General features: G+C 40.3%; 1 protein-coding gene across 2 annotated transcripts; it reads right to left on the bottom strand.

Moving 5' to 3' along the window:
- Positions 315 to 15,342, bottom strand: NIPA1 (non imprinted in Prader-Willi/Angelman syndrome 1). 2 transcript variants are annotated; one of them, XM_021412190.1, is made up of 5 exons: positions 15,138 to 15,342; positions 12,005 to 12,052; positions 8,077 to 8,167; positions 6,718 to 6,878; positions 315 to 5,411 (listed from the first exon to the last, which is right to left on the bottom strand). In XM_021412190.1, the coding sequence occupies exons 1-5, from the start codon at positions 15,295 to 15,297 to the stop codon at positions 4,900 to 4,902; spliced, it is 972 nt and encodes a 323-aa protein (XP_021267865.1). In that variant the 5' UTR covers positions 15,298 to 15,342; the 3' UTR covers positions 315 to 4,899. The 2 variants fall into 2 exon arrangements, with proteins under 2 accessions (XP_021267865.1, XP_021267872.1); XM_021412197.1 differs by lacking the exon at positions 15,138 to 15,342 and adding an exon at positions 12,797 to 14,937.

The raw sequence follows: 15,348 nt of genomic DNA on the forward strand, positions 1-15,348 counted from the left end.
GTTTGAACTGACTCAAGCTCCACCAAACATTTCCGCCAGAGGAGTGTTTATTTTACATATGAGCACACCTCAAGTGCAATTAAAACATCAAGGCTACAGTTTTTGGTAGATACCGCCATATGACAACTGAGCCCTTCATGTGGTAATTGATCTGTACACACGTAAGAATCTTCCATCACCAGTAAAAACAAGCCTATGAAAGTAAGGAAAATAGGTTGGGCTCATGAATTGGGATTAGACTTCACGGCATCTAGACGGGTGGGAAAATATTTTTTTTCCCTGTGTGATAAAGAGGAGGAGTCACAAAACAAGCATTGAGCTAGAAATAAAATCATTTATTTTAAAACATTACAGATTAATAAATAGATTAGTTATCAGAAAACTTAATAAATAGCCTCTTATAATTTACACAAGGCAAATACAACATGCCTATAACTATTTTTTAAAAAGCAAAGAGTAAGCTTGACTGGTAAGCCATTAACAAATATATATATATATATACATTATTTGAAAGCTAATAAAATAAACCATTTTTATGTAATCCATAGTGACTATATTGCAATAGCATTGAAGCAACCCAACCTGCCATTGTGTATTTGTTGCCATCCACTTTTTCCCCACATCTCATCAGAACTGTTTTTTACATTCCAGGAAAACAAAAGTTAGAAAAAAAGAAAGAAAGTTTCACAGCTGAAAAAGGAATGAAGTTAAAAATACCCAATTTCTGTAACACTTTCTATTCTCTAGAGTAGCTGTTTGGAGAAAAAAATAAAATAAAATAAAATAAAATAAAATAAAATAAAATAAAATAAACCAACCAAACACAAGAAAACCCACCCAAACCGCTTATTTTCAGCTTTTAAGAAAGATTTCTTAATCTCTAACTTTGTAATCATTTCAACATTGTTGTCTGAAACACTTGGGCACTAGTAATAACAACTTTCCACATCATTGGTGCCTCACATGGTACACTCAAATTCTGCATCACTTAAGCCTGTATTCAGTAGCACCGAAAAATTATCACAAAGATTGATCTCTGTAAAGAAAAGACATCAGGTAATTGATAAATATTTGTTAATAATTGATTGAACAGTGAAGCTTCAGCAAGACAACTGAGGAACATCTGTAGAATGCTTTATATTTATGAAGAAAGAAGAAAAGAAGGCTACAATGTGCAAAGTCCAGTTTTAAGCACTCCATACTTATTAACCCCAGATCTTTCTTCAAATACAAACCCTTTTTTTTTTTTAAATAAAAAGCAAAGCTAAACATCACAGATTCTAGTACCTCAACAAACAAAGTCCAGTGTTTTCATTTTTCAGTGCTAGTTACTTCAGAAAAATACATATGTTCAATACAAACCAAGATTATTAATAGGAAGCCTCACTTGTCAAACCGTGATGTGACAGGTTCTCGTTAACGTTAGTTTCAGCTCACTAATAAATAGGCTCTATTTACATATATAATGTCTTGGAAAGTCAGTACAGCAGATAACCTTAGATATTTTTCATTTTTACATAAGTACTTAAGGTAACAAATTTTCTTTTGGTTGTTGTATCAAAAATGTTTCTATTTTCCTACTGAACATTTGAGGGATTTTTGTGTTTGACACCTAATAAAGATCGGGAGTGACACATGTAAATCCTCCATACACTGAAGGGATAATCATCAAAGCGCTATCGTCAAGTGAGTAACACGTATGTATGTTTGATAAGTACAACAGAAGCCAGACATACAGAGTGAAACACCTTTCATATGGATTTGAATTTAACTGAAATGCATCCCACCACTGTAATCAGTCCATTTTACACGTGTAGGCTCCATCACTTCCATGAGGGAAAGCTCAGGAAACAGCTATGCACATTTGCTCCCTGAGATGACGGAACTCAGATGTCTTTTTCAAAGTGCTTATTTGTCAGAGGTGGGAAAAAAAGAGGGAACAGCTAAAATTCAACTTCAGCAGTGCCTCCTTTTAAATCAGAAAAGGAGCTGGGAAAGACTAAAAAAAGGAGGCCACGGGATGGAGGGAGGAAGAATCATACCAACAGTGACAACAAAATGCTAATACATTTCTAAAGTTAGAATTGAACCAGATCCAGGTACAGCAGTACTCAAAAGAACACTGTTATATACTGAACAAAGTAGCAAAAATAAAGGCTTCCCTCATTTAGCATTCATGATGTAAAAGGCTGCAGATATAAATGATGTGCAAGGCCACGAGAATTTCTTTCATCTTATGTGCTGGCTTTTGACATCTGTTTTAAACAACAAGGTTAACCAGACATTTCTAGAAAGCTCATCATGGATGAGGAGCAGCTGGGGAGAAGACACCTATACATACATTTATCAGCTGTAAGGATGGCCAAAGGACCACAGAACATGGCTGCTACTTAATTCTTACTCTGCGTAGAGAGTGCTCATCAAGTAAACTTGTTTGTGTGTCGCAGAAAATGGCAAGAGTTAGACAGGGCAGTCAAGTTATTGTGGATACAATATTTACTAATAATTTGCATATGCACCTAACGTACTAGGATAGGCACTTTCTAAATAAATAGGAATGTTTTAAAACAAAACACACAAATATGGCCAAGAAGGTCTGAGGTAAGACCACAAACGTTTTCACTTTAACCTAAAGAAAGTTCTTCATGGAAGCGTTTGGAGATTAGAGGCTAGTACAAAACCAACACGCAACTTGTGAATGTGGATTTTGAAAAGACGATTTGACTGCTTCAGAAAACAACTAACATTGTTTTAAAAAGTAGGTCACTATAGGTCTCAGAACTTATGTACAATTCAGGTTTCAGTAAAAAAAAGGAACTAGTATGACAAAACATACTTGTCTGCTGATAACCAATACACCACCTTCAATCAATACGGATAGAGTTTAGTTGCAACTATCTTTTGTAGTCCAATTTGCCCCATCTACAATTCTGACACTTCCTAGAAATCATATGAAGTATCTACAAATCCAAGATGGCCCCTTTTCTGCTAGTGCTATTTTGTTCCACCAAGACACCCAATTTCTGTGCCAGTCTGTAACAGTGCACGTTTCTGCCAGTTCAGACCATGAGTCCCTCACGGTTTGGAGTTGTCAAACTGGCTTCCAAACAACAGGTGAGTTTTAAGTTAGCATTAATTCACACCAAAGAAAAACACTTCAGAGTGGACACTATTACTTCCATTAATCAACAGTTCTATTACTCTCAGCCAGTCACAAAGATTCATGATTTCTTCATAAAGCATCATGAACTTTTCCAAACACTGTCTCGTAATCATACTGGGATTTTGTTTGTTTCAAGAAACATCCTGATCTAGAGATATTGAGTTCCACTGTGCAATTTCTGTTTTTGTACTCAAAAGGAAACAAACATTTATTACTTTTCAAGCTTTCCTTGCAAATTTTTGACGTGATTTTTTAACTACCAAATATAAACACATGAAAATTAACTATTTTTGACATACAAATGTCCTCTAAAAGGTTTAACCTAAACAGTTCAGAATCATTCCACTTGCAGCTTAAGCTATTGTGTACTACCTGTCAAAATATTATTGCTGTACTATTCATAAAGGTCTATAAGTTAGCGGATCTGAATGTATGTTCCAGTTGGTTTCCTGAAACTCAGCTCTCTGAATGCCTACGCTTTGTCAGTCTTCAATCTCCTTTTCCAATGTTACAAGAGGATGAGGCCACCTTTTCTTTTTCTGAGCGATGAGAAATTTTATGCCCTTTTGTCTCTTACATGTTTGTTTTTTTTCTGCTTATCAACTACTTTGCAATATAGTTTCCTGTGTTTAGTCACTTAATTAGAGTCAAGGTATGCTGGTTGGCTTCGAGTAGTCCTCTCATAGGTTACCTCTTCCCATTACAACTATGCCAAAGCTGTCAAAGCATCTAAGAGTTTCAATTCAGGCTAGTAAATTCTTCCAAAATACGTGTCTCCTGGATGCTTTACATGTTTAGAATTTGAATACAGTCCAGTATTATAGACAGCGAGACTGAATTATTAAACCAATATAGGCCATCTGAAACAAATACATTCACATTTATGCAGTATTTTTGGATTACAAAGGCACTGAAATAGTTCTGAGCTGCTTACAAATAAGCCACCATATAGGCAATGAGTCTGTGCATCATTTCTATATCTTTTACAGTCTTTGTCTGCTCCTGATTAAAAACTCTCAGGTGAATGCGGTATGTCTTAATGCACATGTTACAAAGGAAAATGCATACCCTGGACACTACCATTGGCTGATAAGTAAATAGTGAAGGATTTTAAGGGTTCACTGCTCTGTGTGAAGAATTCAATTTTAAAACTCCCCAGTGTCTTCACCGCACGGCAGACCAAATTGCCAAGACAGTCACTAAGAAGGACAAATCTGCAGTCCGTAATTCAGCCAACATTAGTCTCAGAATTCACAGCCTTGACGGTGAATACATTGCAGTATTAACAAATTGTTCAACTCACTTTTCTCCCCCTCTTATTTTTAAGGTATACATCATTCATGTAAAGGAGTCAGATTGAGCTCATTAGAAACTGAAGTTTTCTACCCACAAAAACAATACCTCAGAGGCAGCCAAAATACAAGGATTCACACACAGGTCTGCCAGAATATCCTCAAATCTCTTCTGATTGATTATCCTTTATAGTAAGGAAATACATCAGTCTCTATGCTGACTCAATCCACGGTTCCAATTAAGGTCATTTATTGTATTAACTGGGGTACAATGGACAACTGCTCCTTTGAAACTGGATGGAGGCCTCCAATTCATTTCATGTAGGCCACCAAATCATCAGAGGCTGACTACCAACCTGAATCATATTTGAATCAGTGACCTAGAAATGAAAGGCTCTTTATCTTTCCCTGAGCCATCCAGTTTCCCATTAAAAAAAAAAAAAATTAATCTGTCTTCATGTTAGGTTTATTTAAATCTCCAATATTGAAGTTGAACTCCTTGAAGACTTGTATAAGAACAATTCCAATAGATACTGTAGTAAATCCACAGGCCATTCCCAAGAAATCGACCACTCCTACATTACTCCATTCCCTGAAAAGGATGGCTGAAGCCAGCAGGACTAGAGTTGTAAATACAACATAGTAGATGGCTCCAAACACAGAGGAGTCAAAACATTCCAGTGCCTTATTGATGTACCTGAACTGAATGATAATGCTACACCCTAATACTGCCAAAAGTACCAGACAGAGGTACAAAGCCCTTTGACTTGACGGATTATTATGAAAGATATCTTGAGCAGCCAGCCCAATGCCTTTTGTACTGGGAACAGTGAAACTGCCCAAGAGAGAGCATATACTGATGTAAACCATGATATTAGTAGGTCCATGCGCTGGAGCTATCCAGAAGATAAGCAGGAGAAGCATTAGCAGTACTACGCAGAGATAACCCACGAAAACTGGAAAACAAAACAAGATAACAGCAAGGTAAGAACTCTTGGCATTCCAAAGATTTTAGCAGGTGAATCACGTCCTATCAGTGAACCTAAAGTATACATTACAGTTATGATTTGCTGTTGAACACAGAGCCAAAACGCTGTGCTTTCAGTGACGTTGATGGCACCTGTAACTAATGATGTCCTCACATTCTTTGTGTAAAGCAAATCATGAAGTAGTAAAATACACAGTTGCCCATTTGAACTGAAGATGGCTTTTTTTTCTTTTTAAACTCTCTTCCATCAGGCTTAAAGTCTCTTATAACAGACAGCTGCAATACCTCATTCATCACTCATTCACTAAAGCACAGCGGGTGGATCCAGCAAAGAGCTTAAGCATAAAAATAAACTCCATTAATTGAGTGAGATGAAAGGGGACAGACAGAAGAACTGAGAGGCCATATCATTTACATTATAGTGTTAATATACCAATTGGACTAGTGAAAAAGTTGCGTGCTTTAAAATTTTAAAGTAATATATTTCCAATTTATTTTGTTCAGATATACTAAATTTAGACCAAAGTATTTGTTCTCCTTGTTTGCAATTTTTTTATCTGCTTTTTTTTTTTTTCCTTTCATCCATAACTTTGGATAGCTGATGCTGTTCGGTTTGAGTTTCTCTGACCTAAAGCAATTAAAGAAAGTAACAATAATTGGAAGTTTAGCCTCTATGAATGAAAAACAGAAGTGGATCTGGCACGTGTCAGCACCAGTTTGTGTCATCCTGGAACTTCTGGGGTGCTATGAAAAAGAACAGGCATTTCAGTGTACATCTCAACAGCCTATTTATACACACCTTTATTGTGCAAAAAAAAATCTGTTTGGAACATAATTAACACTTACTACAAACTTTGATTCTACCTTTTTTATTTTAAGAACAAAAGACATTGAGTATTTTTTGTTCTATATAAAACAATGTAAATCGAGATGCTAGAATTATAGTTTTCATCTCTAAGGAACTGATACACTCTTCCAAAATTTTAGAAAGTTACAAGCTCAAATGGATATTGTTTTAAGCTTCCTGCAAAGGAGAACTTTTTCAAAAGCATCTATGTTTTCCTTTCTGTGTAGGCGTATCAAGAAATCTGAGGTATCCTATGTACAATAAGCTGCAGTTTTCCTACACAAAAGCTGTACCGGTTTGCCTCTGTCATGTCATATTTTCTTCAGAAGTCAATTCTCCTATGTCATATAAGTGGCTAGCTTCCTCCTCATGTGTTCTCTCAATCAGTCTCACAGAATCATTCTGAGTTGAAAAAAGAAGAAAGTACCTGGATTTGTAAGTTTCTCTTCGAGCTCAGCCTGAGTCGTAACACTCTCAGACTTTGGGGAATGAATGATGAGAACAACAGACCCAGCGCAGCTCAGCAAACATCCCAGCTTGCCAAGAATGTTCAGTTTTTCTTTCAGCAAATAAGAAGCTAAAATGGACCTTTCACAAAGAAAAAGAAGAAAATTAAATCTGGGTACATCCCGTTAATAATGCAGTAACAGTTACGTGCCATATGAATTTCCTCCTAAAGAAATATTATTAAACATTAGCGAATCTTCAAATAGCCCTCAAACACATTTCTTTCTTATCAAAAGGAAGATTCATCCATTCTCAGCTTTACTCAATCCTTGATGTTTCACCTCTGGAAAAGCAAACCAAAAAGCCACCAAGGAACAAAACTCATCGGCAGATAACTACCTGTTAATGGTATTTCACCAAATCATTAAATATTTTATATACGCTACACAACCATGAGATAAAAGTAGTCTTTGATTACAAAGTTCCAAGGACTTGGCTCAAACATGTAGCTGACCAAAATATTATAAATGATGTGGCCTGGAATAAAATAGGTAGCAAGTAGAGCACCAGCGTGCTACACAGCATACAAAACTTCAGAAAGATGTGTGGCCCACACAATGCAATGTACGTTCTCAAACGGATAACCACTATGGTCAGATACATAATTCAGCAGACAACTCAAGACAAGTGCAAAAATTCTCAGGACAACACGCAGCATTGTTTTTAAATAATTGTACCTTTTCTCTGCAGTAGTTTCATAGATAGTGTCTTAGCTATTCACAAAATATTTAGCTGTATATTAAACTCCATTCAGAACACTCACTGCCTTACTTTTTTTTCCCCCTCCCCTCACGTGAACGTAACATGGAAGAAGCTGTGAGCAGCCATATGCAGGGGACGCTCTCACTTCAGGAAACTGGGCCAAATCCAACTGAATTAAAATCAGCATCAATAAACACGTGTGGACTGTGGATAGCAGGGCAGAGAACAAATGTGAAACAAAGAGAAAGATCTACATAGTAAGGGAACTGTGAATAAGAGAATGGGCAGAAGAGTCCAGAATAATCGAATTGAAGGGAAAAAAACAGTTGTTTAATGATCCCTACAGTCTGGAACAGATAAAAAAAGAAGATATTCAGGAACCCTTTCTTCACCATTCTCCCACTACCACCACTCTATACTCACACTTTAATAGGCAAAGCAGGAACAGGCAACATTTTAACTCATCATTACATTCATAAACCTGGCATCTCCTTAGCAGACGTCCAGTGATCACAGAGTCTATTTGACACTAAGTAGTAACAACATTCAAATAAAAACAAGAAAAGTAAACTCTTACCCAAATGGAACACCAAGCGCTCCCAAGGGAGTCACTAACACAGTTGGGACTGCAGTGTAGGCCAAGAAATTCCCTATTTGACCAAGAGCCACTGTCAAGAGAACCAGAAATATGTCTTTAAACCCCTTTGTAAAAAGAAGGAATGAAAACTTACCCAATACTGTTTGAGAAAGATTGATTTAACTGGAAAACAGTTGATGTTACAGATCTGCTCAGCTCTGTTAATTTTGCACTTAACCCAAATGGCTGGAATTTTTATATATTAATACAGGATTCGAATTTATTATAGAAGAAGATCCAAGAGTAAACAGTTTTATTTGCACCTTTTCTTGGTGAACTATAAATAAGACCACCAATTAGAAACAGTCATTAATTACACTCGTATCTTCATATAGGGAGTGCTGAAAGTACACGAAATCTATACTTTCAGGTTCAGAATGTGCATTCACATAACACAAATGCACTGGCTTACAGTTTCTAACAGCAGTGTTACTGTTTGGGGGAAAAATAAGGACAATACTCAGCAAACAAATCTAATAATGAAATATCAAGTGCACGCATAAAAGCTTTACAATATAGAGTGCATCAACTTTTCAAAGCATTATACAATATCAGAAGAAATTTCTGATCACTGTAAAAAGAACAAATCCATACCAAGTCACGTTAACAGCCTCATGATCTTATTTTCTCCTCACCGCCTCATAAAAGCCAGTTCTAAAATTTACCACATCATTGCACACACCACAGCTGTGATAAACACTTAACGTGTTCAAGTTTTCAGTAAAAAAAGGCTGGATGGTTTTGCAAGTGCTGGCAAGTTTATGTTAAGTTTATAGTAGGTCAACATGATGCTTGCACAGTTACAGTGTGGTAGCAGGCAAAAACCCTGAGACTGAACACAAATTACATACAGCTCAAATTTCAAGTTGATTTTAAGAGCCATTATGAACATTTGAACACATTTCAAGCATCCATACAGTCTTTCTGCTCAGGCTGGCACTGCCCTCAACCATCAAACCTTGTTATCATCAAACTGCTCTTCACACCTGCAAAGCACAGTGCAAACACTAATTAATCTACTAAATTAGCTCACATTACCAGTAAAGATGAAGACCTGCATAACCTACAAGAAGCACAAAGGAGAAACACAAGCTTACAAAACTGCAGAACGTGGCAAGAATATACTAATTGAAGTCACTGAGGCTTTCTCTACATGCAAGAGCAAGTCAGAGAAGCTAATGAGCAGCACTGCTAGAGCACAAGCTGGTTTCTCGGTCAGTGCTGGTCTTTTGAAAGCTTTCAGCCCCTGACAGCAGAGTAACTCAGCTACCAGCCTCAGTTCTGTATTTTGGCAGGCACATGGGGCTGCTGTGCCACTATCCTCAAGGCTCTGAGGGAGACCTTGTATGGAAGGCAAGACCCACCTGGCATGCTGTGGATCTGCAGATTTCACACATTTCCAAGTTTTTCTGACAAAAGTTTGCTATTTTTCTCGGTGTGTGTACGTGTAGGTCAGGTGACTCATCTTTCTGACTACAGAACACTAATATACGGCACCAACTCAGACACATAAATTAGGTCTCCGAAGCTTCAGTCACACTGCACGTGTAATACGCCAAGTGAATTTATCCAAACTTTTCAGCACTACCATAGAATAGCAACAGTCTCTCACCACTGTGGACGACTGACTAGGATTAACTAAGACCAATTAAAAAAAAAAAATAAAATCGAATCTCAGTAATGGTTACCATCTGTTGTTGAAGACCTTTGCTGCCAACCTATCCAGTCATCGGTGGATAGAAATTAATCTCCAGACACATCAGTGCTGTAAATCAAGTCATTACTTCAGCTCCTGAAGGCACATCAGGCTGCCAGCTTGCAAAAGAAGTGCTGATATCCCAGAAATTATTGCAACACAAAGCCTGATGCACGTTGACATGTCTACATCTGTGAGGAGACTAGTAAAAGCAGATCTGAACAGTGAAAGATGTCTGTTCCATGCACGTCAGGGGCTTTACTGCAAAGAAACTTTAGCCTGATCCCACAGACTGAGTCTATTTGCAGCTGATGCACATTAGGAACGTTCCTAGAGTACATCTACCAGCCTTGTTTTATTGCAAAAAAGTTCATTTCAAAAACTCCAACACTGCTCCACGATGCACAATAAGGGGAGACAAATGAGATACACGTCACAAGTGCATTCCTAATCTGCAACAGAACACTAAGCAGTCACAAACATTATAGCGACGCATCCATCTAAAGCTTGCACTGAAGCTAATCAATTAGCTAATGAATGTAAAGCTAACTGAGATATATCAATCACTCTCTTGACTACTGTGTTAAAAAAATTAAAAAAGTAAAAAAAAAAAAACAAAACGTCCCTCAGTAGAATCTGTAACCCTTCCTTTGAAGTCTTCCAGCGGATCCCAAGGCCACAAAACAGCTAGGCGGTGTTATTCTGAGTTAGCATGCTAACAAGAAATGCTTGTGCAGTGTCTGAGTAAATACTGCAAAAACAAGATGATAGAGTTGATGCTGGCTTTGTTAGCCGTCCTAACTTCAAATTCCATACTTGAGAAAAACATGTAATTTCACCCAACTAATTCTTGAAGAATTACCTTTCCCTAGACTCCACAGTTCCCTCCCTGCCTGGCCCTTGCCATTGCAGTTCGTGACAGTGTTGCAGTAATGAACCTGTAAAGTCCTTAACTGGTTTATTGGTAAAATAATTGAGGCTGTGTTTTGAAATACCTGCACCTAGCTGATAGACAAAAGCCAATTTAAACCAGTTCCTTCAGCTGTTTCACCTTCAGCCAATTCAGGCAGCTCTTCTGAGCATGAAGTCCTTTCCTCTGATTCCTGTATTAAAAATTCTCCTATTTTACCGTCTGTTCTGAACTTCAATGCAGAAGCCTCACAGGGAACAAACAATTGTGACCAAAGCATAGATTTATTGCTGCTTAGGCAGCAGTGATCATGGAGTCAGAAGCCCACAGTACACTAATTAAACTCAGCTTGAATTATCTGAAGACTTGCCTTAGAAGCTCTATTGGCTCCTACACTCGCTGTGAACCTCATCCTTTGAGGGATCTATCAGTTCCCATTTCTCTTGTACAGCTTGAGAACAAAGTACCGTGTTGCATCACAGCAAGGTACGTAACTGGACTCATCTGCTTCTCAGAAACAGCATCGAAACATTTCCAAATAATCCACAGAAGGCTGGACTAGTGTCTATAAACCAGTTTTGCCTTTAAACTCCTGTGGGTAAGACTCGGACTGAACTACAAAAGGAGAAAGCTAGTTACTCTGCATGGATTGAAACTGGAGAGTGAACTTAGTGTAAGGATAACTTACAAAGACACTAAAACTAAATTGTACAGATCTCATAATCAGCACCCCATATTAACCCTCCAAATTAAAAACAACACTGAAACTGGAGCTATCAAAATAGAAATCAAAAAAGATACTGTTTTTTAAATTGAGGCTAAGTGCTTTCTGATCTAAAACATAACATGTTCTCAATGAGCCCCTTTGTGCAGAGCTACAATTTCTTATTCAGCTTTGACTTTTATTAAAAACTGGGTGTACCAGTGCAAACCAGAGACAGAAAACATGCAAGAATCCAGTCAGAGCAGTGTGTGGGTGCCAAGAGCTGCAAGTATCAGATGGTTCAGAAAATCCAGAAAAAAAATCTGATCTGGGCTTATCCCAGCTCTTCGCCTTTTCTAACGCCATCAGACGGAACAGCCAGAGAAGCAGCTTAGTAAAAGTGGGATATTTCTGAGGGAAAGCAACTTCACTACAAGTGAGTGCCAGATCCAAGATTAGAAACTAGATTTTTCTGATGTCTCAATTTGCCACCTAACCACAACTTCCCCCTTCAAAAAAAAAAAAAAAAAAAAAATCATAAACCATTTAAGATACTTACTTGCAATAGTGCCAGACCACCATACTATATCTGTCAAGTATGAAGTACCTGGGAGAGGAAGTATAGGAAGATATATTAGAAAAATATGAAACTGCATTATCAGAACAACAAAATAGAACAATTTTAATACTCTCAACTATTAAGGACTTTTATCTTAACCTTTTTTCTCAAGACAGTTGAGTGGGCAAAAAACAAGAGAGAGGACGGAAAGTGCCCAGACCTGGCCTGCAGGCCAAATCACACTGCCCAAGTCAGAGCTTCTCAAGGGAACATACTAGCCAGAGGCTCTGGTTTCCAGACTGGATTAGTGTTACCTATACAAGTGTTACCTATAGATAGTGTTACCTATGCAACACTAATGCTATATGACTTTGAAGAGTGTCCAAAATGCCAGCAAATGCCACTCTGAAGTAAGTTTAACATACACACTAGCCACCACTAGGAGAATGGGAAACATATGGAAATAATTATTTGGATAAATTAGTTTGTTAATATAGCTCCAATAAGGCTGTATCAAGAATCTGTCTTGCAAGCAGATTTGGAAGTATGGCAGTGTGGACAGATCCTCCTGCATTTGAATGTTTGGAAAACGCTGCAACTGAAACCTCTGAACTACTGATATACCACCACATTTCCAAGAGGCATAAAAACTCAGGATGGTCCTCTTGCGCCTTCCCAGCTCTATTTTCATGGTTTGATTGTTGAAGTTTGACCTGGAATGCACCAGGGAACCTGTGTACCACATCTTATCAGCTCTGTTTTTGTAGAGCATCAATGCTAATCACTACTTACTAAACCAGATGCTAGCCCCCACCAAACGTGACTTGAGCAGAATGCAAGAATAACATGATCCCAGCCTTTCCAGCAATCCCACTCTGCCTTTGCTTGGGAAAACACTCTCTTCTCAAGATGTGCTGGACCAATAGGCAAGTACTGCAGTGAGCACATTTCTCCTGTGAAGAAAGTTGAGAAAGTTGGGCTTGTTTAGCTTGGAGAAAGAAGGCTCTGGGGAGACCTCATTATGGCCTTCCAGTACCTGAAGAGAGCTTATAAGCAGGAGGAGGACCAACTTTTTATACAGTCTAATAGTGACAGGATAAGGAGGAATGGCTTTAAACTAAAAGAGGGAAGATATAGATTAGAAATGAAGAGGAAATTCTTTACTCAGAGGGCAGTAAGGTGCTGGCACAGGCTGCCCACAGCTGTGGGTGTCCCATCCCTGGGGGTGTTCAAGGCCAGGTTGGTTGGGGCCCTGGGCAGCCTGAGCTGGTGGACAGCAGACCTGCCCACAGCAGAGGGTTGAAACTAGATTGTCTTTAAGGTCCCTTCCCACCTAAGCCATTCTGCGGTTCTACAGTGAGCACTCTGAAATCCCAAATGAAAGAAAGATATAATAATCTGCAACTCTGGAGACTTATGAAATATTAAGCGCTTGCTGGGAAATCACACTATATAATTGAAGTGAGATGGAAAATGACTAATGAAAATGGCCAGCTTTAGAGTGGGAGTAATCATTTTTTAGACTTTTGTTATTGCATATAAAATAAAAACACTTGGGGGCACAAATTACAGAAAATATTGACTCAAGTAAGATAACTTTGCAAAATATTTGCCACCCGCTGCTGTTTCTAAAGGAGGATTACTAATTGCAATGACACGATATTATTGACTCAGGAGAGATTACAAAAAAGACTTGAAGTGCCTCCTTGTTAATTATACAGCACCTTCCGAAGCCAGTGGAAAAAAGACATCATCCGACACCGAACATCTTGGGCTCTTAGTTCTGACTGTTAGGTTCAAGGAAGAGCCGCATGGCTTCACAACATTAAATAGAAAGAAACAGAGTATTTGGCTGGATGTCTCATAGAATCATTTGAGTTGGAAGGGACCTTTAAAGGTCATCTAGTGCAACCTCCAATGCACAGAGACAGGAAACATTTGGAAAAACGCACAAGTAGAACTCCGCCGTATCTTCAGAGCAGATGTTTCGCAGCTGTGATGCTCAGCACCCACACAAATGCACTCCCATCAGCCACCTAAGTCAGGACGCTACTGAGGTAATAAGGCCCCACTGTACCGCAAAATGGAAAGTTCCTTTGGCAGGGCTGAGCTGGAAAGTCTTCCCGTTCTCTTTTGTTTCCTCATTGTTTCCCTTACAAAAAGATTTGTAGTTATGACGCAGTGTAATTTCTCTCTAGACAATAAAAATAGATTACAGCCATCTTGAAAGGAGAGCATGCCTGTGAAACAGTGGTCTTAACGTAGAGACCCTTAATGTAAGGTCCTTGTAGAAAGCATAACAACTTGTTAGATCAGGCTGTCAGCTGGTGGTAGCAGAGCTGGAAGTTTGTTCTGCTCCACCGCATCCGCACACACACAAACACTGCAGTTTTCCTACACTGCAAGCATCGAGATGCAGCCAGCAAACCGCTGCTTGTAGGCTGCGTGCTTTGGGGAGCTCCGTTTGCAGCACAAAATACAGAAGACCTCCACGCCCCGTGAACTCACATCTCTGTTCTGGCTAGGCTGCTCAGACAGCACCATAAGCTCCTGAGCAGGTTTACAACAGAAAACAATAGCGAGGGATGGGATTTTCAACACGAAAAGACCAGCAGCGACTTCACGTTGTGGGTGCGCCTTCTTCCACCGAGGAAAGCCACCACGCGGCTGCTGTAGCTCGCGGTGCAGCCCGCGGAAGGGCCCCAGCGAAGAACGAACCAGAACTGCCTGAGGCAGCGGCAGAGCACAGCGGTACCACACGGCAGGGAAAGAGTAACGCGTGCCGGCAGAGGCGCGGTCCCCAGCGCTGCGCGGCAGCGGGACAGCGGACGCGCGAGCTGCGGAGCGGTGCCGATGACTGCGCTGAACGTGCCCTCCGTCCCTCACCGGAGACAATGAGCCCACCGCACTCCTTCCCCACAACGCCCCACACGAACCTCCGGGCAGCCCGCGCCCGCCTGCAAGGTGCCCCCGGCCCGCCCCGCCCACCGCCGGGCTCCCCTGGCCGCGCCCGGGGCAGCCGGTGTGCCCGCGGCAGGCGGGGCTCGGCTCGATGCCGCCCTGCTGCAGGGGGCCGGGAGCCCGCCGCGGCGCTCCCCCCGCACTGCAGCGCCCGGGGCGGCGGGGCCCCTACCTCGCCCGCGGGCCCGCACGATCCCTTTCTTCTGCAGGACGAAGGTGGAGCCGTTCACCAGGCTGGACACGACGGCCACGCTCAAGCCCAGCGACACGGCGGCGGGGCCGGGGCTCTGCGCCGCCCCGTCCCCCGCTGCCGCACCGACCGCCATCCGCATCGCCCCGCCGACGGCTTCACGCACGGCGGCTGCCCGGGCCCAGCGCTGCCG

The sequence above is a fragment of the Numida meleagris genome, chromosome 1 (genome assembly GCF_002078875.1).
Source record: "Numida meleagris isolate 19003 breed g44 Domestic line chromosome 1, NumMel1.0, whole genome shotgun sequence".
NCBI lineage: Eukaryota > Metazoa > Chordata > Aves > Galliformes > Numididae > Numida > Numida meleagris.